The sequence below is a fragment of the Pyxicephalus adspersus genome, chromosome 2 (assembly GCF_032062135.1).
Source record: "Pyxicephalus adspersus chromosome 2, UCB_Pads_2.0, whole genome shotgun sequence".
Lineage (NCBI taxonomy): Eukaryota > Metazoa > Chordata > Amphibia > Anura > Pyxicephalidae > Pyxicephalus > Pyxicephalus adspersus.
This window is the reverse complement of record NC_092859.1, coordinates 97,224,575-97,249,462: the sequence shown is the minus strand read 5'-3', so window position 1 is coordinate 97,249,462 and position 24,888 is coordinate 97,224,575. Positions and strand designations below refer to the sequence as shown.

The 24,888-nt window shown below is 38.3% G+C and overlaps 1 protein-coding gene across 1 annotated transcript; it reads right to left on the bottom strand.

Moving 5' to 3' along the window:
• Nucleotides 1-1,018: 1,018 nt before the first annotated feature.
• On the bottom strand, nt 1,019-22,885 carry LOC140324038 (ADP-ribosylation factor-like protein 8B-A). The gene is made up of 7 exons (XM_072401584.1): nt 22,568-22,885; nt 18,840-18,920; nt 11,417-11,490; nt 9,710-9,803; nt 5,732-5,799; nt 3,262-3,332; nt 1,019-2,509 (listed from the first exon to the last, which is right to left on the bottom strand). The coding sequence occupies exons 1-7, from the start codon at nt 22,688-22,690 to the stop codon at nt 2,460-2,462; spliced, it is 561 nt and encodes a 186-aa protein (XP_072257685.1). The 5' UTR covers nt 22,691-22,885; the 3' UTR covers nt 1,019-2,459.
• Between the last annotated feature and the right edge of the window lie 2,003 nt (nt 22,886-24,888).

Genomic DNA, 24,888 nt, shown 5'->3' with positions numbered 1-24,888 from the left:
ATCAAAAGGAAAATGATTATTTAGTTCCCATGAAAAAAAATCTTATTGTTATTGGCATATTATACATTTATGGGGCTGTATGAAATAATTTAAACACTGCTTAATACATAAATACAAAAGCAGATAGATTAAATAAATTGTGGGTGGCTCGTGGGCTTAGTCTAAAGTGTAGCTGCAGTGTAATGACTCATTTTGACCCATACAAGTTCTAGCACAAGGGTTGTATACCAAGCAAAGGTTGTATACCAAGAAAAATGTTTCTGTCCAAACAGGACTTATATTAAGTTGGGCTTATTCCAAATCACCACTGTATATTCAAAATACACACCATTCCTAAACTGGTTTCTGCAAAATAGGTATCACATTTCATTATAATTTTGTGGAACCACAAAAATCTGTGTCATATCTGTTGAATAAATTGTGTTCATACCTGGAAGCAGCAACATATCACACTACTCTGGCCTTACCCTTCTTCTACAGCTTCCTTGGGACCAGTAAACATGCCCGAGAGTAATCTGTAAATAGCTTCTGTGTAAAAATGTGAGAGGCAATGGACCAGCTTTGAACACTAAAAAGGTTAAGAATGCTTATAAAACAGATTATGGAGAACCCACATTGATTTTGTAGGAGAGCCATCAGCTGCCATTGCTGACCCATTCTTCGGAAACTTACCTGTTTGATATGCATCCACACAAGTCAATACTTTCCTAGCCAACCTGGAACAAGCATGCAAAGCTAAAGGTATGACCTTCATCTCAAACTTCTTGTGCTGGGTTAGAAATCCAAAAAGTATTAAACGATCAAAGAATGTTTAATAATAGTTTATAGGAGTCTTACATCAATGCACTTTTACTGCTCCAAAAAATGTTCAAAGTTTTAGTGAATTGTGACAATTTTTGTTGTAAATGCGATACTTCTTAATTTTCTGCTTTTAACACTGTTCCACAATATGTCAAGTTGAAGTCCTTCTAAAACATACCATAAAAAAGCACACCAAAAAGTAGCTGGGATCACAGAAAACTGTCCACCTTTTTTATTGAAATAAATTTCATCCAAATATAACAATTAATAGAAGCTGACATGCATGGACAAACATCAATATTTCATATTTTTGTCATAATTTATAACCATAGTATAATGAAGTCGAGCTTGTTGCCCCAGGGCAGGTTGTTTTAGAGCAGCAAGTTAATATAGGCTCAGACAATCATTTTCACTACATCCACATACTGTACTACAACAGGGATGCCACAAATAATAAACAATGTCCATAATGAATGTGAATTACTGCCTTGAAAGCAAAGCATAGAGGGAAAAAAGGAACATTTTAAAGTGCTTTTCGAAAATAGTGGTAACTGGTCTCAAATTTGAAAAATAATCACTGCCTCTTCTAGCAATATGAAGATTTACTTTAGTAGGCCTCAATAAAATTGTTCACCAAAGCGACTCGCAGAAATTCAATTTACTCCAAAGACAGTTAACTACTTGTGGTGTTAAGATTGGAAAGCAAAGAATTAGCAATAGGAGACTTTGTGGTTTTAGGTATGGCAAGTAGAGTGACACAGCTGTAAAGAGTTGGAAGGGGTATAAAAATATTATTAGTCAACATTCTACATGCAGTACTGTAAGGATGTTCATATACGACTGATAAAATAGAAAATAAACTGTAAACATAATCTAGACTTGCTCCCAATTATTGAAAACTGCAAGAAAATACCTTTGGCAGACACACACCATTATGCATTAAACATTTAAGGCAACCCTGATGAGTTATAATAATATTTACAGCAACTTAATTAAAAAAGTTTCCAAGGCAAATACATACACATTCAAGTTCAACCTGCCATTGGTTTATATAGCATAAGATGTTCTGTTATGGAAAAAAGTACAAATAAAAATGTAAAGATTTGGTAGAGTGGGACAAGGTCATGTAGCGTTTATCTATATATATTTATATATGCAAAACAAAAAATCCAGAACGGGAGGGAGAATGGAGTAGTAATTAGGGTTTTAAAGAGTAGGTAAATATACAAGAAGGAAAATAAGTTCTGTAATGGCTGGGCAAAAAAAAAAAAAAAAACACAGAACAAATAAGGAACTGTATCATCTTACACTGCTACCACCAGAACAACACAGAGCAGAGAACTGTTTATGGCCAACTTTAGACATGCACCAAATTTAGCTGAACAAGTAATCCAATAAAGTTAAATTGTTGCCCTGAAAATCCTTAGGTGCTAAAAGGGGTTGGAAAAGTATAAAAGATCAACAAACCACATTTCAGATTTCATACCAAAGAACAAAGAAAAAAAAAAAAGAAAAAAAGAATGGTAGGTGAAGCTTGCATAAACTGCTCCAAATGATGTGTGAATTCCAGTAGCAGCCGCCTTTGTTCGCCTTTCTGCCAGTACACGAGAGGCAGAATGGAAAAGACGCTGGGAAAAGAAGGTTCGGGTATCAGGACCTTAGTAATGTCTGGACTTGGAATGCTGAATAAGCCACTGCAGTGTAATGTCTGAAAGATAAAAGAAAGGAAGATTACAAATGGAAGGGTACATTCCTACACATATACAGAACATATTTACTAAATACGAAAGCTCCAGCAATATTAAAAATAGGTCATTTTCAGTTACACTACCACAGAAAAAATTATACAACCAGGTAGGCTATTAGTTAGCAGATGTCCAATATTATTAAGGTACTTGCTCCAACATTCTAGAGATGGATAAAGAAATTGCAGATGGAAGTTTTCTATGCAGGCTGGCATTATAGGAATGAATACACACAAAGCATTCTACACAAGGTTCCCAGTTTTTGCTGCTGCATACCCATATAAAAGAATCCCAGAAAAGCCACTAACAAGTCATGGATCAGAATCTTAATGAAGCCCATGGGAAAAAGAGGCTACAGTAAAGAATTGGCTCTGCATTCATTCACATCCTAGAAAATTTGGGAAGAATCAGCATGGTATTTTATATACTGAAGACAAACTTGCCCATAAAACTAAGGTTGTATTGCTGTACCGGCCACTAGCAGAGGCAGGCAATTGAGAGTAAAAGGCACCCACCCAATGCTAAGAAATGTGGTTGCACATATGGTCTTGTGAGGCTATGTATGTCAATCTTGATCTTAAAATGTTAAAAAACAAAACCAACACACCTCAACACCATACATATCACTTAAATCACCGATATGAACGAAACACTGACACCCAACAATATATGCTATACATTTACTAGAAAACAGGTATGAGTAGCCAAAACTTACCTATGTTATCTTTCTCTTTACATGAAATAGAATAACAGCAAATTTCTCGATCTTGAATAGCCGAAAGATTTCTACAAGTAAAAAAAAAAAAAAAAAAAAACATGAAATTGCAATATTATTTAGAAAATAAAAAAGCCAAACAACACTACTAACTAAATAATGAATGTACTTCAGACTCCTTTAAAAAAAGAAAGGCCTGAATCCAAAATGCCAGCAATGTAAACCTAACCAACAAGGCTGTCCCTTTTACAAAATTCTTCCTGCAATATTGATGTTTAAGACACACATGGGGGGGGTCACCCGAATCTCATTGCAGGTCCAAATCTGTACTAACAGGTAAAATCAGGAACTGAAGTATTTGAAGCAGGGTCTCAAACAGGATAAAGACCATATCTGAAATCTACAATGACATTTCTTATACATAATATTCAACATAAAACTTCATCCATTGTGATTGTATTACTTTGGTTCAATACAATAACCAAATCTGGGGGTGGGATTTTTTTTATTCTGTTTTCATTTAACATTTTGCCTACAAACACAATTGTAGATGATGTACCAAAAACAAACAAAAAAAAAAAAAGGCATTTTTTTGTGGAAATTTTGCAAATCAATTGAAAACACTGCATTAGGTATGCATAGAATTAACCATGCAAGTCCTGTTTTTACCCAAATCACACAGGTTATAGATCGCTTTCAACTTTCAAGCGTTGGCAATTTTGCACTAAGAGTTTGATCCGTTTTTAAAGCCTCTTAATGCTGCCTCACATAACCTTCCATTACCTTTAATGTCTACCCATCCTTACCTACAGCTTATCAGGTCAAAGCACGACTTCTAGTAGTATATTTCAGTAAAGTGGCATCATTTGATATTTTCATTACTTTATGCTTTATCTGTATAAATAAATTATTCTTTCACAAAGGGTTTTCCTATGAATCAATTATCATTAATGAAAACCAATCCAGGTGGAGAGAACGTGCAACATACATATTACAGTTTTAATTTAAATAAACAGCTATGGTTTTTCTGTAAACTGAGTAAATTGGAACAACCTATGTGGATCCAATAGCAATTTAAATCAAATTTCTATGTGTGGTTGTATAATATGATGAAATGTGTTCTTATGTATAATTATGACTAATTAAAATATGCATTATTTTAAATTATATAACTGACTACTTTTGTCATTGCTTTAAAGATACATGCCCTAAAAATCCCATAAATAAACTACTTTTAGTATCTTTTGTCCTTTTATTTGGAATATGGCATTGTTCGAGCAAACAGGGTAATTCATTTACATATATTGTTTAGATCCCAGGTGTCAAACACAAGGCCCACAGCCCAAAGCCGGCCTGCCCGACTGTGTTACGTGGCTTGTGGTGTCTGTGCCACATCAAAGTGACAAGGATTTCAATAATTTGAATTTTAAATTTCCCGCCGCTCTTGCCCCGCAGCGCACGCATACACGCCCCATGCCCGCCCAGCGTCAGGATCCCCTAGCCTCGCATCTCCAACGTTCACACGCCAAGGATGTGAGGCCAGGAGACACAGATGCCGGGCATCACCAAGAGGACGTAGATACTGGCCGGGCATCGCCAAGTGGACACAGATGCCAGGCCGGCATCACCAGAGGACGCCGCAGGCTTATGGGGACCAGGTAAAGCCTTAGTTTCAGCTTTTTTGTAATGAAATTGAACTCTGAGCTACACTCAGGATTACTGCTAGGGAGGTTAATGCACAAGGACGGCATGTGATATGGTGTCTCAGGGTGAGGAAGCAGCTATACTTCTACTATACTATACTATGTATCCTAATAAAAAGTTCCCCTGCAACTTAGCCGGCGTTTTAGATTTCTTCCCCTATTGGGATTAGAGTGGGACACCCCTGGCATACAAGAGGCATACTTAGTGTATTTCTTCCAGATCTGTGAAGTAACTCAATGTAACACAGTCTACACAGTCTGTGCAAAGACTGTTCAAAGACCAGCCACTACTTCTTACACCTTGTGTGGGGCAACCCATACACTTCTCTAGTGTTTAGTGCTACTAACTACTACAGAAACTATTAAACTACTAACTGAATAACTGCTAACACCTAACTACTAACCAACCAACCACTAGCTACTAACCAACCAACTACAACAACTACTAACTACCTACCAGATAAGAATTGGGTTATCAAAAGCATTTGATGCACACAAAGTAGATTTATATTTATTCTGGCTGTAGCACAAGTATGGTAGCCTTGGGTTAGGCAGTGGAAGTTGAAATTAAAAGCATCATTGCTACTTCTTAAGATTCAGAACATACCACTAAACAAATAGAAGAAATAACTCTTGTGAGAACTTAGAATATGTTTACATGTTATTTTGTTAAAGGAATACAAATAAATGGATTCTAACATAAATTGTGGTCAAAAACCTATAGGCAGACAAAAAAAGTAATGTTAAATAAATATTAGTCTACTTACAGTTTTTCAATAAGCTGTTTTTCATCCAAAGCCCCGGGAAGATCTCTTTTGTTTCCAAGTACTAAAACCTAACGCAACAAAAACATGAATATTATTGTTAGCATGAAAAGATGTAACTTGTCACAGAGAAGCAAACCTTATCATACATCTGTACAATGCTTACACACAGGAAGATCAATTTACTAATGTATAATTCATGCATGGATGTAAATACCTTGTGTCATCTACAAAGTCTTTGCTTATATTCACAAATAATAATACAATAATAAACAAATGGTTCATTTCAAAATGTTTACCACAGATAGAAGTCTGGTGGCTGGGAACAGGTATAGATTATAGAACCATGCCTTCTGTTAAGTTTTGAGAGAATGCACGCCAAACCACATGTATATTTTCCTAATAAAGTTGTATATAAAATTAAAATACCAGGAAAACAAAAAAGGACACAAAAAAGTGCAGCTCTTTCTCATATATATATCAGTGTTCTCCCCAGCCCCTTTTAGCTGGGTGCACCACCCAGCACTTTTCAGGAAACACTCGGCTGTTTTTGGATGAATACTGATGAGTTGGGTCACAATACAGGGGCTGCCCACTCACCTACAATTTCTTCCTGCCCTGCTTAAAAAAAATATATATTATATATATATATATATATATATATATATATGACTAGGGGGTGAACCAGGTGTTCTGCATGCAAATAAACCAACAAGCAACTTGCTGACAAAGGGGAGCAGGTAAATGCCTCAATAGGTCTTCTTTGCCATGCTCAAAAACTAGATTCCTGCTGGGTGCATTACACCCAAAACCTACATCCTTTTTTGTAGTTCCCGATATCATTACCAGAATGACCAGTCGGAGAGAACGGTCATGAACATACTCAAAAATATGAATACCAAAACGTTCTTCACCTGTTAAAGCTTTTAATGACACCAATTACCACCTAAGCAAAGGTAATTTTTTGGTTTATGTTGTTTTTTGACTATGCAAAATAAAGTAATAAAATATTGGGAACATGCAGTAACAGCAATGTAACTACAGCTTTTCCCCCCTGGAAGAATCCTGACATCCAGCAACACTCTAAATGTAAACAGACATGGTTTAGTTTTTGATCTTGTGATCAAACTTACACAGGTTGAGTAAAAAAAAAAAAAAAATCATCGAAGTATCAAGTTTAACCACTTAAATAAATATACCAAAAGCCAGCATATCCCAGATAAAACTATTTATACATATTGATCCAAAGGCGGGCAAAAACCCTTATAAACCACATTAAATTGACTATTGCTCTGTAAAATTCCACCAATCTCAGGTCAACAATTACCAAATTTCAGTAAAGTGTCCATTGTATAGAGCAGAAGAAGCCGTTTCAGATGGTAGTAAACATTCTGAAGGTGTCACCCCTGACAGGGAAAGCAGTGAATACTGCCAAGGAGATCTCACCAATGCAATAGGTTATATTCACCCATAACTGCAATATTAGTCCTGGGATATTCACCCATAACTGCAATATTCGTCTTAGGACAGTTTGTTATCTGCATGCAAATTTCTCTGATCTTAAGAACATGAGTGAGCTACAACATAATTCCTGTAACAAAGTATAGGCTATGGAACATGGTCTATTTTTGGCAGAATACAGAACATTTTGTTACAGTTCAGTATGCAGGTAGAAATGAGAAGATTTCATGGTCTTTAAAAAGAACAAAATTACATATTTAAATCGAGGCACAGTTTCCATAAAAATCCAGCAACAGAGGAAATAACATGGAAGGAACATAAAGCAGAGAAATAAATTGCAGGGAGAACGGTGTTCAGATATAATTGTGAAAAAACATAGAGCAAATTGTAAAAGTCCAAAAAAAAGTATGTAAAAATATAAGCAAAAGGCACACTGTCACTGAGCAATACATACACACATACATACATGCAAATATAAATCTGACATATACCACAGCGCTGTAAAAAGATCAGCGGTGCACTCACATGAGTCTGAGTCATACGTCTAGCAGTTTTGGATTAAAGGTCTTGCGTTTCCTAGTGATGACATATACACACACATCCAAATATAGCTCTAACAGATAGCACAGCGCTGTACAAAGTTGACTGGTGCACTCACATGCGTCTTAGTCATATGTATAGTTAGTTTGGTTGAAATGTCTCCATGTGTTTTCGAGTGATGGTAGAACATACACACACACACATATATATATACATACATATACATATATATACATACACACACAATTTTATATATAGAGATTTATATAGCTCTGACATATACCATAGTGCTGTACAATGAAACACTGAGCAAGACCCATCAGTCTCTGTACAGAGGAGCTGACACTCTAATGTCCCCCCACAGTCACACACTATTATACATTTATATACCTCTAACATATACCACAGCGCTGTACAAAGATAAGGGGTGTCATATGTCCAGCAAGCTTTTGTTTAAATGTCTATGTGTTTCCCAGTGATGGTAGAACATAGCAAGTTTGGTTGAATTGTCTCCATGCATTTCCCAATGATTACATACACACATCCAAATATAGCTCTGACATAAAGCACAGCGCTGTACAAAGATGACGGGTGCACTCACATGAGTCTCAAGTCATATGTATGGCAAGTTTGGTTAAAATGTTTCCATGCGTTTTCGAGTGATGGTGGAACATACATACATACATACACAATTAAATATATATATTTCTTTAATATCTCTTTGATATTGGTAACTATACACAAGTAAATTTGTTGCTGATCTGCCATTAGGCCCATTCAAGCATTTATTGGATATATTATGGGGAATGGCAGAACCGGGGTCACTGGGTGTAGAAGAAACACAGTACACTACACAGGCTTATGGTTATTAGTGTTTAAGTTTGGTCATCACCCCCTCTGGTGGTCAGAAGGAGCACAGCAACAGCTTTAAAAAATCCTGATAAAGCGGAAGTAAACCTAACACTACCCAAAAACAAAAAAACAAAATCACACTTACCTTCTACCTTTCTTCCATCAGGTCCTGCGTCGTCCCAATATTTGTCTTCGGGCCGGCGCGCCAGGAGCTGCCATCTTCTCCTCTTTTTACAGGATGTTCTTCCTTTGTTATCCGACGCAGGCACTAGATCAGGTAACGTAGATGGGGAAAAAAACTAGCCAATTTCACTCGCATGCTTAAGATCGCCAGTTTTTTCCTCCTTCTGAGCATGCCCGAGATGCTCAGGCATGTGCAGAAGGAGCAGCCAAGAGCCTTCCGGGATGATTGAAGTAGGTATCCCGAGAGGCTCTGCGCTCCTATTGATTCTTGATCGCTGCACCTTTTTTTTTTTAACACACAAACAGAATTTTTACTTTAAATAAAAGGGTTGTTTTCCCTTTCATGTAAAGTGAAAATTCTTAGTTTAGGTACGCTTTAAGTCCAAGGCTGAACTTACTAGGTGCTGTATGCATGAAATATTTCAGTGTTAATGTTGTTAGGTGGATTGACACTGAGAAGTACAAACCCTTTTCCTTAAAATATGAAGTCAGCCAGATAAGGCTAATAAACCTAGATCTGTCCTTGTTGATTGATCAGAACTGTTCTTTACTGGCAGAAAAAGCCTCATTTGCACCCCTAACCTTTACTTTTATTTGCTACAAAGCACTGTTTCCATATTTTGAACCAACGTCTGCCAAATAAATGACTTAGTGGCCCTCATTTAAAACCATTTTTTTGTGTTTTAACAAAGGGATCTCAAAACAAAAAAATTGTGCCCAAAATGCATCATCAAACCCCTTAAAATGGCCTGTTATGAGCTTCTCAGATGACTATCACCATAAAATACATTGTTGTATTATGTTATGGTTTCTTACCAAGCATAAAATGTTTTAAACCTATACCTGGAAATATACTCCTGGTAAGATATACTGTACATTATACGGTCATGTATTTTCCAGTTTTTTTGCATACTGATATCATAAAATGCAAAAACATTTACTTACAGGGATTCCATGCAACTGTGGTTTGTCTAGCAAGTTGTGCAATTCATATTTAGATGCTTCCACTTTGTCCAAGTCTGCTGCATCTACCATGTACCTGAAACAAAAAAAACATCACTTTCACTGTGACAATATGTTAGGCGATTTAAAAAAAAAAAAAAGAACTACCCTAGATCCTAACATGAATAAAAGAAATAAAGAATATTTCTTTAATATGTCCTATTTACTGTATGCATAAACTAGGAGAAGAATTAGGTAGTGTACCCTTTAAATCCACAACAACGACAACTCTGCGTAAACACAGTCCTGGTTATGAGCTCAAAGATGAATATTTTACAACAGTAACTTAGATGGAAGAATAATTATAAATATATAGTAAAAATTATATATAATATAAAAATATAAATATTTATAGGTATATTAGGTAAAAAAATAAATAAAATATATATATATATATATATATATATATATATATATATATATATATATATATATAATGTGGCTACTACTCCTACTTCTGTGTTACATACAAAAACATGGCATTGCCCATTTCCTATCCTACATAAGTGTGCTGTGCTTCCCAGTTAGAACCACTTGATGGGGTTCTATATGTAGCAAATATATTATTGCCAACACCAACAGAAGAGGACATTGTGCCTGAATTTTTATTAATGTCATAGTTCATATAAACAGTTCCTTGAATAATTCATAAAACCCCCTGGGCACATTCTCAATTGTGCTGCAGCAATGTTGTGCTCCTAAAGCCACTATTCTCACAGTAAAACTAGCAATCTTACCTTCTTACCTTACCTACTTCATCTCCATTTAATAAATATAGCTCTGCTCACAACACAAGCAATGCATGCGTTTATTACACCCTATAGACTGATATCATTGTACTTGTGTGCAACTAAGGCTCATTAACAAGCATTGGTGATATATATATAGATATATATATATATATATATATATATATATATATATATATATATATATATATACACACACATACACACACACACACTGTGACACCAATGCACAATGCAGGATTGGTGGTGGAAGGGAGATATATTTGTCCAAGATTCCTCTCCTATGTGAAGTAGCAGGTGGAAGACTCTCACCTGTGAGATAATTAATGAAAAAGCACTGAGGGTGAGGATATAACACAGAGCCAGGAGCTCAGTCAGTAGCTCTCTGCTTGGGGACACAGACAGGTGGTCTGTGTGAGGGAGCTCTCTGCTTGGGGACATAGAAAGTCAGTCTGTGTGAGTGAGCTCAAGTCGGTCTGTGTGAGTGATCTGTGTGAGTGAGCTCAAGTCGGTCTGTGTGAGTGAGCTCAAATCAATCTGTGTGCTCAAAAGTGAGTAAAAGGTTGCTGGAAGCTTGGTTTTGAGCTGACAAGGAAAAGCCCTCCTGCTGATAGACAGGGACGTCTTATGTATAGTAAGTGCCGGACAGGCAAGGTTTTCTTTTGCTGTTGTGTTATTTTATCTGCAACCTTCAATAAACCTGGCTACAAGTCAGCTTAACACTTATACCTCAGTGTGTGATCTGAGTTGGATGAACCAGACAAGTGTCCTTTAACCCCAGCAAAGGCAATCTTTTTTTTTTTTTTTTTTTTTTTTAAACGTTAAATGTAATGCAACATTAGAAAAAAAATGTAATGTTTATTCAAGGAATGTCACTTTTCCAGTTTTAGGAACTACTTACACAACTGCATTAACTCCTCTACAGTAGCGCTCCCACATACTACGAAACCTTGGCTGACCTCCAATATCCCAAACCTAAAAAGGATAAAAAGAGTGAATATTGACACAAAAAAAAAAAAACTTCATGGGCACATTCCTGAACAAAAATCTTTATATATTTACCTGTATATGAATTAGTATTCCTAAAGGATTACAGAAAGCTGCATTTATTATGTTAGACCAGAAGGCAATCATATTGCTGTTCCTAATTAGTCTCCATGCTTGCTGCAAAAGCCGCATCTGTATTTGTTATACGAGGTTGGGTATACCAGGCCCATACCATCAGTGCATATTTCAAACTCGAGCACAATACTTGAGAACAATGCAAAATTTCAACTATCTGGTGTTATTATTGCATTCATGTGGAAATAAATTTGTGATCACAACATGAATCATATGCTCTGGTACAATCCGGCCTTATGTATTCTTCATAATAATTCAAATATACCTTTCTAATGCACTGCACTTTTAAATGAATGGGCTGGCCCTAACCCAACACATGACAAAGTAGAACAATTTTCTTCCAAACCTCTTTTAGCCAGGCGCTCCACCCGGCACTTTTCAGTAGGCACTCAAAAACAGTTGGGTCACAATACACTGGCACTGGACACATGGGGGATAATACAACAATAATGGAAAAATTGGACATTAGAGAGTTGGAACAATATATGGGGTTTTTGAAAGATGACAGAATTATAGGGGTTACTAGACTCCTATGGAAAAAAATTGAGAATATCAATTTTGTCTTGTGCTGCCCTGTTCACTTTTTGACCACCCGCTCACAGCTTCTTTCCACCCAGATCCTGGGGAGAACACTGGTACAACATTGAGTATACAATGCATTTTTAGACAGTGGGGACTCAGTCTAAGTTTTACTTTGTCAGTAAATAACCTGCTGTGCAGGACTGTGTAATGTTTTACATACTGCACACTGGATATAAAGGTCTCTTTTCTTTTTATAAGCCTACTGCTGTCAAAGTAATGGGTTGATTATTCTAACCCTTAAAAAGGAATCAATGTTTAAATTTAGGACAAAAAAACTGCTTCCTTAAATAAGTATTAGTCAGCTGAAGAACTAGCTCATGCAATAGACATCTATAATGCAACATGCACATGATCTAAGATTACAATCATATGACTGAATGCTTAGGGATCACCAAGCACTTTGAAACTACACATAAGCCTCACAATAACAATTTCAAAGACATGCAAACTCAGCAAACACTTTCAGCCACCTCAGCTTTTACCCCTGTATACCCCTTGGACAAGAGTGAAAGGAAGGTATATTTTAGTACAAGGACAACTTTTTGATGACATGTTTTTTTTTTTCTTTTACATAAAAAGCCTTATATAAAAGCACACTTCTCTACTCTGATCACTTTTCATAATAAATATTTATATATAATATTTACTAACTATAAATATTTGTCCTGTTTACATTGCAATTTATAATCCTAATACAAAACATTTTATCAGTACAAACTAAATAAAAAAATGGGTGAACAAAGGGTTGAATTGTCAGTATGTAAAAAATAAAAGTTGAAAAATCAAAATTGTTAATTTACCTAGAAAGATCTTTTTTTATCCTTTGTTCTGTATCAAATGTGTATTTTTGTCAACAACTGGTGACTTGCAGGAAAGGTAGAAAGGTAGTGGTCCACCTACACTTTTTTCATTACACCCAGATATTGTTTTTCTACAAGAAACACATCTCAAAGGGATCTGTCAACATCTTTGAAAAGAAAATATGGGTATTGTGTTTCTCAGAACTTCTACCAAGCCATCCAGACTCACACAGATGGTTTAAGGAATGGTCTTAGCTTACTGAACAACTTTGGATGCCCAATATTTATTTAACTTCAACATCAACAATCTCCTTGAATCAAGGATTGACTGATCTGCTTGCTTACAACCAAGTTATCAGTTCTCAAATCTCTCCCCAATATTAGATCCATGGTCATTCCCTAACCCTACTCCTAGTGAATATCCCTATTACTCTCTAAAGCAGTGGTCCGCAACCTTTTTGAGCTTGCGAACCACTAAATCTATGAACTCCAGACCACGCATGTGCAGGGATCTGTCTGAGCATGAAATGGGGTAGTGGGCGGTTATGTCCAGAGACACAACCTGCCCACCGCTCTCAGCCTGTGATAGAGACATGATCCACGGCTCAGGCCTTTGCCACGGACCACCGTTGGTCTCTATGCTCTTGTGGCCCAGCACTAGTGGGCCGCAGACCAAGGGTTGGGGACCCCTGCTCCAAAGAGCATATGTCATTATCTCAACTAGAAAAGTTCCCAACCGCAGATACCTTATTGTCTTCTCTCGCCAATGCTAATTATTTCTCCATTACCATGTAAAAATATCTTCATTCGCACCCCCCTCGGTCCCACCAAGGTTTGTGCTAGTTGTTTCCAAGTTTTTTTGGCATCGACTTTTACAATCCATTTGGTTACTTCGTGGTTTCCAACGATGGGACACTCTGGTTTTGTTATTTAGTATAGGTAAAGCAGTTAAGCAAAGAAATATAAAGTTTATAAAACTTGCAGAAACGTAATGCTACGCTTTAAATAATTAATCTCTCTGTAGGTGGTAGCCCATGCTTATTAAAATGTATTGTCACAATAAATATCCAGGATCTGATGGACTCCTAGCTGAGTTTTAGGAGACCCTTGAATTTTGTATTACCACTCTTCTAATGTATCTCTTTAATGCTCCACAAGACTCCTTTTCCCCACTTTCAACAGGGCATATACATCCTTAATAATAAAAGCTTATTAAAAATCCAGAAATCATTCAATTGCACTTCTTAACACAGCTTTAAAATATTAGCAAGCATAAGTGCTGAATGTCTCCATATGCTGACCTTACCAACAGTCCCACCAACCGAGTTTCATGAGAAATAGAATTGACTGGAATTCGTTCAGCTATAACAGTCACAACCATATCAAGTAATAAGAGGAAATACTTAACTTTAATTAGGAAAAGGCCTTTGACAACAATCTCTGACCCAGCTTTTCAGGCCCAGTGGGATGCAAAGAGGCACAAGACAGGGCTGTCCCTTATCACCAGTTATTAATCTTGATTTGGATCCCCTCCTCTGTTTAACTGAATAGGCCCCAAATTTACCAGCATTTCTTTGGGCTCATATGGTTTGGTTTTGGTGAAGACATGCTGCTAATTATTTTCCAAGCATACCTTGTTGTTTATTATGGCTTTGCTATTCTGTTTTGGAAAATTCTCTTGCTACAAAGATAAATTGGAAACGACCAATAGCTCTTTATCTGTATACTAAAACATAAGCCATTCTGGTACCAACACCTTCCATTCCAGTGGACGAAATAAGATAAAAAAAAAAAAAAAAATTATATATATATATATATACACACACATTTACACATACAAATATACACACACACACACAGTTAGGTCCATAAAAATTTGGGCAGAGACAACTTTTTTCTAATTTTGGTCCTGTTCAATAGCACAATTAATTTTAAATGAAACAACTTAGATGCAGTTGAACTCCAGACTTTCAGCTTTAATTCAGTGGGTTGAACGAAAAGATTGCATAAAAATGTGAGGAACTAAAGCCTTTTTAACACAATCACTTCATTTCAGGGGTTCAAAAGTAATTGGACAAATTAAAAAGCTGAAAATAAAATGTTCATTTCTAATACTTGGTTGAAAACCCTTTGCTGGCAATGACAGCCTGTAGTCTTGAACTCATGGACATCACCAGATGCTGGGTTTCCTCCTTTTTAATGGTCTGCCAGGCCTTTACTGCAGCGGCTTTCAGTTGCGGTTTGTTTGTGGGCCTTCCTGTCCAAAGTTTATTGGGTTCAGATCAGGTGAGTGAATTGGCCATTCAAGAATATTCCACTTCTTTGCTTTAATAAACTCCTGGGTTGCTTTGGCTGTATGTTTTGGGTCATTGTCCATCTGTATTATGAAACGCCTCCCAATCAATGTGACTGCATTTAGCTGGATTTGAGCAGACAGTATGTCTCTAAACACCTCAGAATTCATTCAGCTGCTTCTGTCCTGTGTCACATCATGGATAAACACTAGTGTCCCAGTGCCACTGGCAGCCATGCATGCCCAAGCCATCACACTGCCTCCGCCATGTTTTACAGATGATGTGGTATGCTTTGGATCATGAGCTGTTCCACGCCTTCTCCATACTTTTTTCTTGCCATCATTCTGGTAAAGGTTGATCTTGGTTTCATCTGTCCAAAGAATGTTTTTTCCAGAACTGTGCTGGGGTTACAGGGTTATGGTACACTTGCTTAAAAGAACAAGATTTTTTGATACATCATTTACAATAAAACACATTGCAATTACTAGTAGAGTCACACATGTAGCAACTGCAATATATCTGTTTCATTGTATATGATGTATCTATAAATCTTGTTCTTTTAGGCAAGTGTGACTTAAAAGTCCCATTTATTGATTGTAAAAAAAGATGTAGTATATTCAAGAACATGGTACACACTTTTTGATTTTCAGACCTGGCTATTATCTTTAGAATACCTGTGAAGTGGGTGGAAGCCTCCCTTAAAGGACACCTAAACTGAATTGTTTGTTGAAAGATGGGAAATTCCTCCTAAATACTCTCAATGAGCAAGCTAAATTGGAACTCTAGAAAATGCTTTCAGTATACTATGTTGTAATTACACGACCTGCTCTCATAACGCTTGGTATGTTTCCCACACCAAGGGGGTATAAACCACTACTATTACTAAAGATATAAACTACGGTATCATATACATGTCACTGAGTTTTATCATAATAATGGAAGATAACATGACTAATGCAGATTACCAACACGTCCTGTTGTCAGCATATGAAATTACAGACAACCATAAAGTGTGTGCAAACACAATATTTCTTTTATTTTTAGATACAGTAGGGAAGGGTAAGATGTTCTAGCAATTTTTTTTTTAATTTTGTTAAGGTGCACTGCTGGGCAGATTTACTCCCTGTATTTGTCCTAGTGACCATCACTAAGTTAGAAAGTTAGGGGAAGCCCAACATAATGAGTCATAGCAATTGATGATGAACAACCCTCCAATGAGGACTCTATGGTATGAAAAGATTGTTCACTCCCGGTTAGGTTTTCAAATTTTTTGGTATATCACTAGAAATCTCAACACCATAACATTTAACCCTGCAGTAACCTAAATAAACACCCCAACCCAAACAAGTTCTTGCATAATATGTTCTTCCTATATGCCATCAGCAGCCATATCAACTAATTTACACAGCATCATCCTAAAGATACCAGCACCATTCTCTGCACATAGAACAACCGAGACATAGTTCAGTTCTGACAGCCAGGAAATCCCATTCACAGCTGGCCACACCCCAGTTTGTTTCTGTGTACACCCTTTATTAAAAGGGACTGAACCTGTTTACACTGGAGGATTCTGACATCATACAACATGACATTTATTTTCCTGAGTGATCCACCCTGACCAACTCTCACAGCACAAGAGATTTGAATATAGTAGAAAACCACACGCACCGCCCGTCTGATCTCTTACAAAGTATACTCTGCAACTCCAGATTGGCTTGAAGTTCACTTAGGCAACAGAACACAAACCATGCACAAAAATATTCACCGACAAGTGTTTACCCAAACTGGCAGCTCCCTGATCTCCACTTGTGTTCCATGGTCTCCCCCTCTGTGCTCCACCGGTCACAAAAGTTACTTCCACCACCAATACCAGCTTTTACTTTACCTCCCTACCCCCACCCAAACTCGTGCAAAAATCCTTCTCTGGCTCAGCCTCCTAAACTTTTTTTCAGTTCCTCAAGTTTTTCAGCTACAATTATTCCTTCCACCAGCCAATGACAGCAACAGCTCTTCCCTCAATTCATGTATTACTAGTCAATCTGTCCTATCTATTAAGCGTCCATGATTAACTCTTGCTCCATCTACTATCCTATCTTTATTCTACCATAAGATGATGGAAGGTACATTTTAATTTTGCTAAATGGACATGCAAGGCACTCTGCAATTCTCCCCCCACCCCAGAACATTTGCTTTATTAATATTAACTAGTATTTATATAGAGCAACATATTACACAGGGCTTCGCAACTCATAGACATGTCACTAGCTGTCTCTCAAAGGGGCTCACAATCTAATGTCCCTACCATAGTCATGTCTTTATGAAAAGTCCATTTAGGGGGAAGCCAATTACCCTAACTGCATGTTTTTGGGATATGGGGGGTTAGCTTTTAATTGTGAAGACTTATATAAATTTTATTACCTATACTGTTAAGCTTTGTTGACGGAGTTAAGTGTTATTTCGCAAAGCAAATTGGTCATAAGATAAAAAAACTTGCCAGACAAGCATATCCATAAAAATAGAGGTAATACCTTTCTAATCTGCAGTCTGAGATGTCAGAACTTTTCTCAGTTTAAACTGAATACAGCTCCGAAGCACACAGGGAAATGGACAATGAAGATCTCCTGTTGCTCTCACAGGCAGGAAGTGCTATCAAGAGCAGCATGGGATGCATACACTTAGACATTCCCTTGTTTACCTGTGTAGCTCAGTGTGATGGGATCACATTATATCCAATAAAAGTTTGAAAACAATTCCAAATTGCAATGCCAATCAGTGACAAATAGGAAAAGGGTATGAGAGGAGGACTGCTTAAAGTATAAATAGGGATGAGACCTTTATCTGAAAATAGTTGCCATAATGATGAAACTTTGGCTTTAGTATTTTTCTGTGATGGATGAGGATATTCAGAGGTTGTGTACTTCCATACAGGTTGCGAGTTGGTAAAGTATTAAAGCAAGGTGGTCAGCAGGAAAGACAGCCACATGGAGAATTAGGAGGCAGCTGAAGTAGCTTCCACGTTTCTTTCAGGAAAATTTTCCTAATTTGGCTACATGGTAGGCCTCTAATTACTGGACTAAAATGAAACCTTCTCAATATATGTAGACTTTGTTTTTAAATCAATGGTGAACAACAACAATGCATTATCTTAATTTTATAAAACAAAAACCACATTAGATATTTTATAATCCTCGTGCAAATGTTATGCCCTGGAATATTTAATTTTATTAGCCAGTATTTATATAGCACTGACATTTTACACACCACTTCACAAAGTTCATAGTCATGTCACTAACTGTCCCTCAGGGGGGCTCACAATCTAATGTCATAGACATTTATGTAGCCTAAGGATTAAGCTAACTGTATATTTTTGGGATGTGGAAGGAAACCCACGCGAACACATGGAGAACATACAAACTCCTTGCAGATAGTGTCCTGGCCGCCGAAAAATGTAAGATTTTAATAGTTCCTTGTTAAAATGAACAACAGTATTACAAAAATCAAGGAAACACAAAACAATGACGCTTACCTTTATGGTAACGTTGCCTTTTGTAACTTTCCTCATGTTGAAGCCAACAGTAGGAATCATGTCTTCTGTAAACTGGCCTGACTACAAGAGAAAACAAAAATAATTTCTTTGTCCATAGCTCACAATCACACACCATGTACTATGTACAATACAATAAACTAAATGAAGTAATACAGTGTTCTCCCCAGCCCCTTTTAGCCGGCCGCACCAGCCGGCATTTTTTTAGTAACTGCCTGGCTGTTTTTTATGGTTACTGATGAGTAGGCTCACAATTAAGGGGCTGCCACCCACCTACAATTTCTTCTCACCTGGCATAAATAAAATTCTTGGTTGAACATTGTAATTAGTAACTTCAATCCACAATACGTGGTTGAGAACACAAAATGTACATATTATTTCCATCTATTATAAAATTATCTTGTAGCTTGACTAACAATTGGGAAATATCCCATTGATTATTCCATGTGTATTAAATTCTGCTGCATGTGTAACCTTTGATACAAAGATCACTGACCCATCACTGATACCCTATCATGGTGAGCAGCTAAGCAAAAGTCGGTAAAGAAAGAAGTGGCTGGTAAAGGAATTGCTGGAGGAATTTTTCCACCTGTCACAGACCGGGGGCTCGCACATAGCTTCCCCGAGCCCAGCACCAAGGCTGGGTCTACACGGACGTTTTTAAAAACACATGTAATTGTTCCTACTGCATTCATATGCACTTTTATAAGCGTTTTAAAGCTTGCCACGTTTTCCCGTGCTTTTCTGTGTTTACTTTTTTGCTTATAAACGCAGAAAAACGCCCTACTGAAATTAATAGAAGAGTTTACCTGCGTTTTTGGGCGTTTTCCAGAGTTAACTGGTTTTAATTTTTTTAAATGTTGCAAGCAACGTTATAGATAACGCTCATAAACGTGCCTGGTGTAGATTAGCCCAAGAATGCATTGTACCGCGCAAGCTGCAGTAGGGGCGTTTGGGGTTTAAGAAGTGTCCGAGGTCCTTGTCCAGTAGAACACTTTGCACACCGCTATGTCTGCTCCTGGTAAAAACACAATTTTGTGCTTACCCCCAACTCCTCTAGTCCTATGGGCCCTTTAATGCAATGACCAGTATGGAGACAAAATACACTGAAAACAATAATTCAGAGAATTCTCCACATCAATATTCCGCCCTATTCAGACCTAGAAGTTGGTGAGGATTACTAGTCCTAGAATCATTTGTGGATTTCTGCACAGACTTTAGCAGAAGACTTTTCATCATCAGAGCTGTAGTTGGAAACAGCAAGTCTTTTTTTTTTTTTAAGCCGGGGACAATCTTAAACTCTGCCAACAGGTCTACTTTAATTAGATGTAAAGAGGCTCCAGCCGGATACACGTGAGGATATCACCCGGAGAGGCTTTGTAATGGTAGTAATTGCCACATGTATTAGGAAAGAACATTTCCCTTTCACCATAACAAAGGAGCACTTTCTGAGAAAACCATGATGTATAAGGAGTCAATCTGACATTATTCGGAAGATGCAGAGATCAGCTGAGAGAAGAAAGTAATTTAATAAAAATGTCATTCTATGCACAGATGTAATCACGATAAATAGTTCAGGGGAAGGTCAGATGAATTTGGTGCATCACCTATTTCTATATCCCTGTTCACCAATGTGAATCTCTAGTTTTAACCCTCATCCAATGCTGCAATCCGCCTAAATGTATCAGGGGTATCCAGTAAACCTCTGATCAATGCTTAGTACAGTGAACAGAGAGTTCTTGATCAATTTCACAATGTTGGAAGTTGCTTCTAAACAATTAAATATCTATGTCAGAGAACTAATAGGAAGGTACACACATGCAATAATTGAAAACGAATGATTAACAACGGATCAACGATTATTGACGATTTTAAACGATCGTATAGTGCATGATTCTGTACATGCTGTAACAATACAATCGTTCAAATATAACCTACCAATAATGTTCACACACTAGATATGATTCTTTGAATGATGCAGGAAGTGACATGTACAGGAGGAAATTTATCAGAGAACAATCCACCATCACCGAATGACTGTTCCCACAACAGATAGCGAATGATCTCCGCCCAATCAGATCTGTCAGGACGGTCGTTCGTTTCCAGTAACATTCCTTCGTCGCCGTTCACTTTTTTTTGTTAACGGTTATTGGACGATCAGTCAATAAACGTTCGTTTCCAACAATAACTATTGCACGTGTGTATGTAGCCTAATACTGATCATTTAACTGATTGTTTTTAATAGAACTCATGATGCCGGATAGATTTTATTTTTATTTTCAGTCTGAGGGAAGAACAATACAATGTGTGTGTTTCCATTCCTTGTAGCTAGATTAATCACAACTGTGTATGACTCCCTTCCACTTCCTGTCCTGGTGACAACCATTAGCCAGACAAGAAATTAGAGAAATGACATATTATGTCAAGATAAATGTGTTTCTTCTCTTATATCTTTGAGTAGAGTGGGGCTGGTTTATTCTGCTCGGGGGAGGGGGGAGTTCCTCTCATTTCTATTATGGTGAAGACTTTTAGCAAATTTGTATGGAGGCAAAAATCTGTCACAGACAAAAATAAGAAACAAAAACAATCAGATATGGGTTTAACTATACCTAAGACAAAAAGATTTAAACTTAAAATTAAATTAGGTTTTAAACTAAAACAATTTGACAACTCTTGCAATCCTTGCCGAGCCCCCAACACTGCCCCAATGGTTTTTTGGTATGTAGAAGGATGTTGTTTATTCCCAGTGAATAGTACAGCCCTGTGTGATGACAGTGAGGGCTGCAGATTGATGAGCACTAGACACAGCTGGGTTCTTTCCTGACATGATGAGCACACATCACTGATGTCCCAATATACAAAGAGTGTGTGGTGTGATCAGTCCTAGGAATGTACTATGGAGGACTGTGTGGGCCCTGTGATATGATCACATTCATACATGTGAACAGACAGATGAGGGCACATTTCCATTGCAACCCAAACATGGCAATTCCTTAAGAACTACAATCAGGTAAAAATCACCAGCATGTGAAGGGTTGTGCTGCCCCCCTCCCACCCAGGGCCGGGTACCATGGACAGCAACCCACCAGTACCAATATGGTAGACACAGGCCACTGCACAGGAAGGAACATGGGAGCGGAGACACAGGGGGAACAGGCTGAAAAAGGGGAAGGGGCACAGGTGGGTACACAAGGGTAGCAGATTGTAGAAATGGGAGGGGCTCCGCTAGATACACAGTGCTACCCAGACCCAAGAAAGGGGAATGGGTCTGCCCTAAATACACAGGACTGAATAGATGGGGGATGGGGCTGAGGTAGGAACACAGGGGTACCAGACTGAAGATGGGGGATGGGGGCTGAGCTAGGTACCCAAGAGTACCAGACTGAAGATTGGGTGGAGGTAGGTACACAGGGGTACCAGACTGATGAGGGTGGATGGGGCACAGGTAGGTACAGTTTTACCAGGCTGATGATGCAGGATTGAGGTAGGAGGATGGGGAAGAGGTAGGTACACAGGATGTGGCACAGGGGTAGCAGTGTGAGGGAAGGGGTGGGCCTAGGCACACAGGTAGGTAGTCAGCCTGGCAGTAAGCACACAAAGGGGAGATTATGGGCGTGGGCAGTGACAGGAGCACCGTATCCATGCAGCCTGGCCTAGCAGCCATCAGGTCACACAATGCAGTATGAGGAGAGATGGATTTCTTTCATTACCGCTATGACGTTAACAAAGGTGGTCTTCCCCGAATACTGTAACCCGACCAGCGTCAGCTCCATCTCCTCCTTCCAGAATAGGGACTTGAACCAGTCCAGCAGCTTGTTGATGAGGGCCAGCATGGTGCCGCCGAGGGACGCGGAGGCAGGAGGACTATAGAATGCTCGGTGCTGCTGAACACGGCCGCTCCGACTCCCGGAACCCTACGGCTGCTGCACAGTCCCAAGCGGCCGCCAGTCATATGACAAACGTGACGTCACACCCCAACAGCACCGGCTTGGTAATAGGGAGTCAAGGGTGGAAGGAGGCACGAGACCCTGTCACGTGACTATCGAATCACATGACGCGTAGTGTACGTCCACTGACAGCTAAGGGCGTGGTCGTGCGAGGTGACGCGTTAGGATTGGTTGTGGCAGAGGGTCCTGTGCTGGCAGAGATGCGCTGCGTTCGTACAATGTAGTGAGACGTCTGAGAGCTGGGGGAGGGGTTGTCAGGAGGGGACTCCACACCCTATCCCCTGTATGGACTATATGTATACATATTATAGCATAACCTTCCCTATAGTGACATGACACAATTATCATACTATGTGTGGGGGCTCGGTACATTCAATGGCCTGCTCCTACACCACAAAGTAATACACAATCTATGGGAGGGGTGTAACCAGTATAAAAATCATAATACCCCACCACCCCTACCCTGATAATACCACCCATCATAATAATAACCCCCCCACCCCAACCCCACCCCTACCATGATAATACCCCCCTAACATGATAATACCCCCCATCATAATAATAATCCCCACTCCACCATGATAATCCTCCCACCATGACTTGACTGATGTCAGCAATGGCAACCACAGCATAGAACCTCCAGAGATCCACAGGGTCCATTAGGCGGTATTTGTTTTGGGGTTCCTAAATTGTAGGATTGGCCTTTTAAAGGAGAAGAGGTTCCTTCAAACCATGCTGGACCTCATTCCACACATGTGTGGTCATTACAAGCTTCTACGCCTTTTATCACCACACGCCTGGTGCCAGAAAATTATTTCACCCTGCATAAATCACATGTATGTGACTTGCCTAAAAATCTATTCCTGGGCACCGAGCACCCACCACCATTCTAAGCATGCAGAGCACACAGGATATTACATAACTGCACATTCCGTGCATGCATGAGTGGCCAAATTAATATTTATCAAGGAACAAAATGAGCTGCAGAAATGACAAAAAAGTAATTAAAAAAATGAATAAATGATAAAAATGTAGGTGATTTATGAAGAGGAATGGGTAAGGCTTTGAATCTATCTATTCCTAATTGGAAGATCAGCTTGAAAGAGGAATATTTGTTTTGTAACAACTTAGCATTCAATGTTAATTTAAAAATATTAGTATTTTAATAAAACATCCTGCCTATGAAGTAGATTTACTGTACATCCCAGCATTGCTGTAGCACCATTATAGAAATTTGTGTTCGAGTAACGCGTTTTGTCTTACAGATGAGAACTTTGACCACATCGTCATCTGATGTGATGAGTGGGTCACAACTTTCTCAGGGGGGACAGATTCTGTCAAAGCCTTTCATTTGATGCTAACAATCTATAAAAAGTTAAGAAAATAAAACTGAAGTGTCGTATCGGAAATACCCTGAACCTGGACGCACTCTTGACCTATAGGGCCTGATTTAATGAAACTCTTCAAAGCTGGAGAAGACACACTTTCTTCAGTTAACCTGGGTGATTCAGCAAACCTGCAATGTATCTGGTCCAGGATTTCAAACAATTGCACAAATAGCAAATGACCTTTAAGAAACCCATTCCAGGTTTGCTGGATCACCCAGCTTCACTGATAAAAGTGTGTCCTCTCCAGCCTTGGAGAGCTTTCTTAAATCAGGCCCATAGGGATTCATGTATGGTTACCTAGGGAAGGGGGAAATAAGAATGTCTTTACAGTTTACATGAGCAGGTGGGTTACTCATGAAGGTACATAAAATAAAATAATTTGACATTTATTGTCTTTTTTGTGTTATGACTCAGCTAAGTGACTTGCGTGAGCTTCTTGTAATCCTTGCTTATGACTTGTTCTTTCCTTGGAGCAATTTGATGTTTTATTAATGATGATTGCTATTTTACTGCAGTTTTTTATTTGTTTGTTTTGTTTTGCTTTGCTGTCCTTGCTGCCCCTTTTCAGAGGGGGATGGTGGACTTACATCATTTTATCCCACACCTAATAGTGTCATTTTGGAATCACTTTACTAGTCATTGGTTAAATGTTGTCATGATTGGCCAATGTTGCATAACACCGAACAAAAAGTAATT

Bases quoted from the DNA above. Each gene is read 5' to 3' on its own strand.
- LOC140324038 (XM_072401584.1), bottom strand. From the start codon at position 22,690: ATGCTGGCCCTCATCAACAAGCTGCTGGACTGGTTCAAGTCCCTATTC. The intron at 9,804-11,416 runs GTAAGTAGTTCC...TTTTTGTTTCAG, and splicing joins AGAGGAGTTAATGCAGTTGT to GTACATGGTAGATGCAGCAG. The intron at 5,800-9,709 runs GTAAGTAAATGT...TTGTTGCGTTAG, and splicing joins CACAGTTGCATGGAATCCCT to GTTTTAGTACTTGGAAACAA.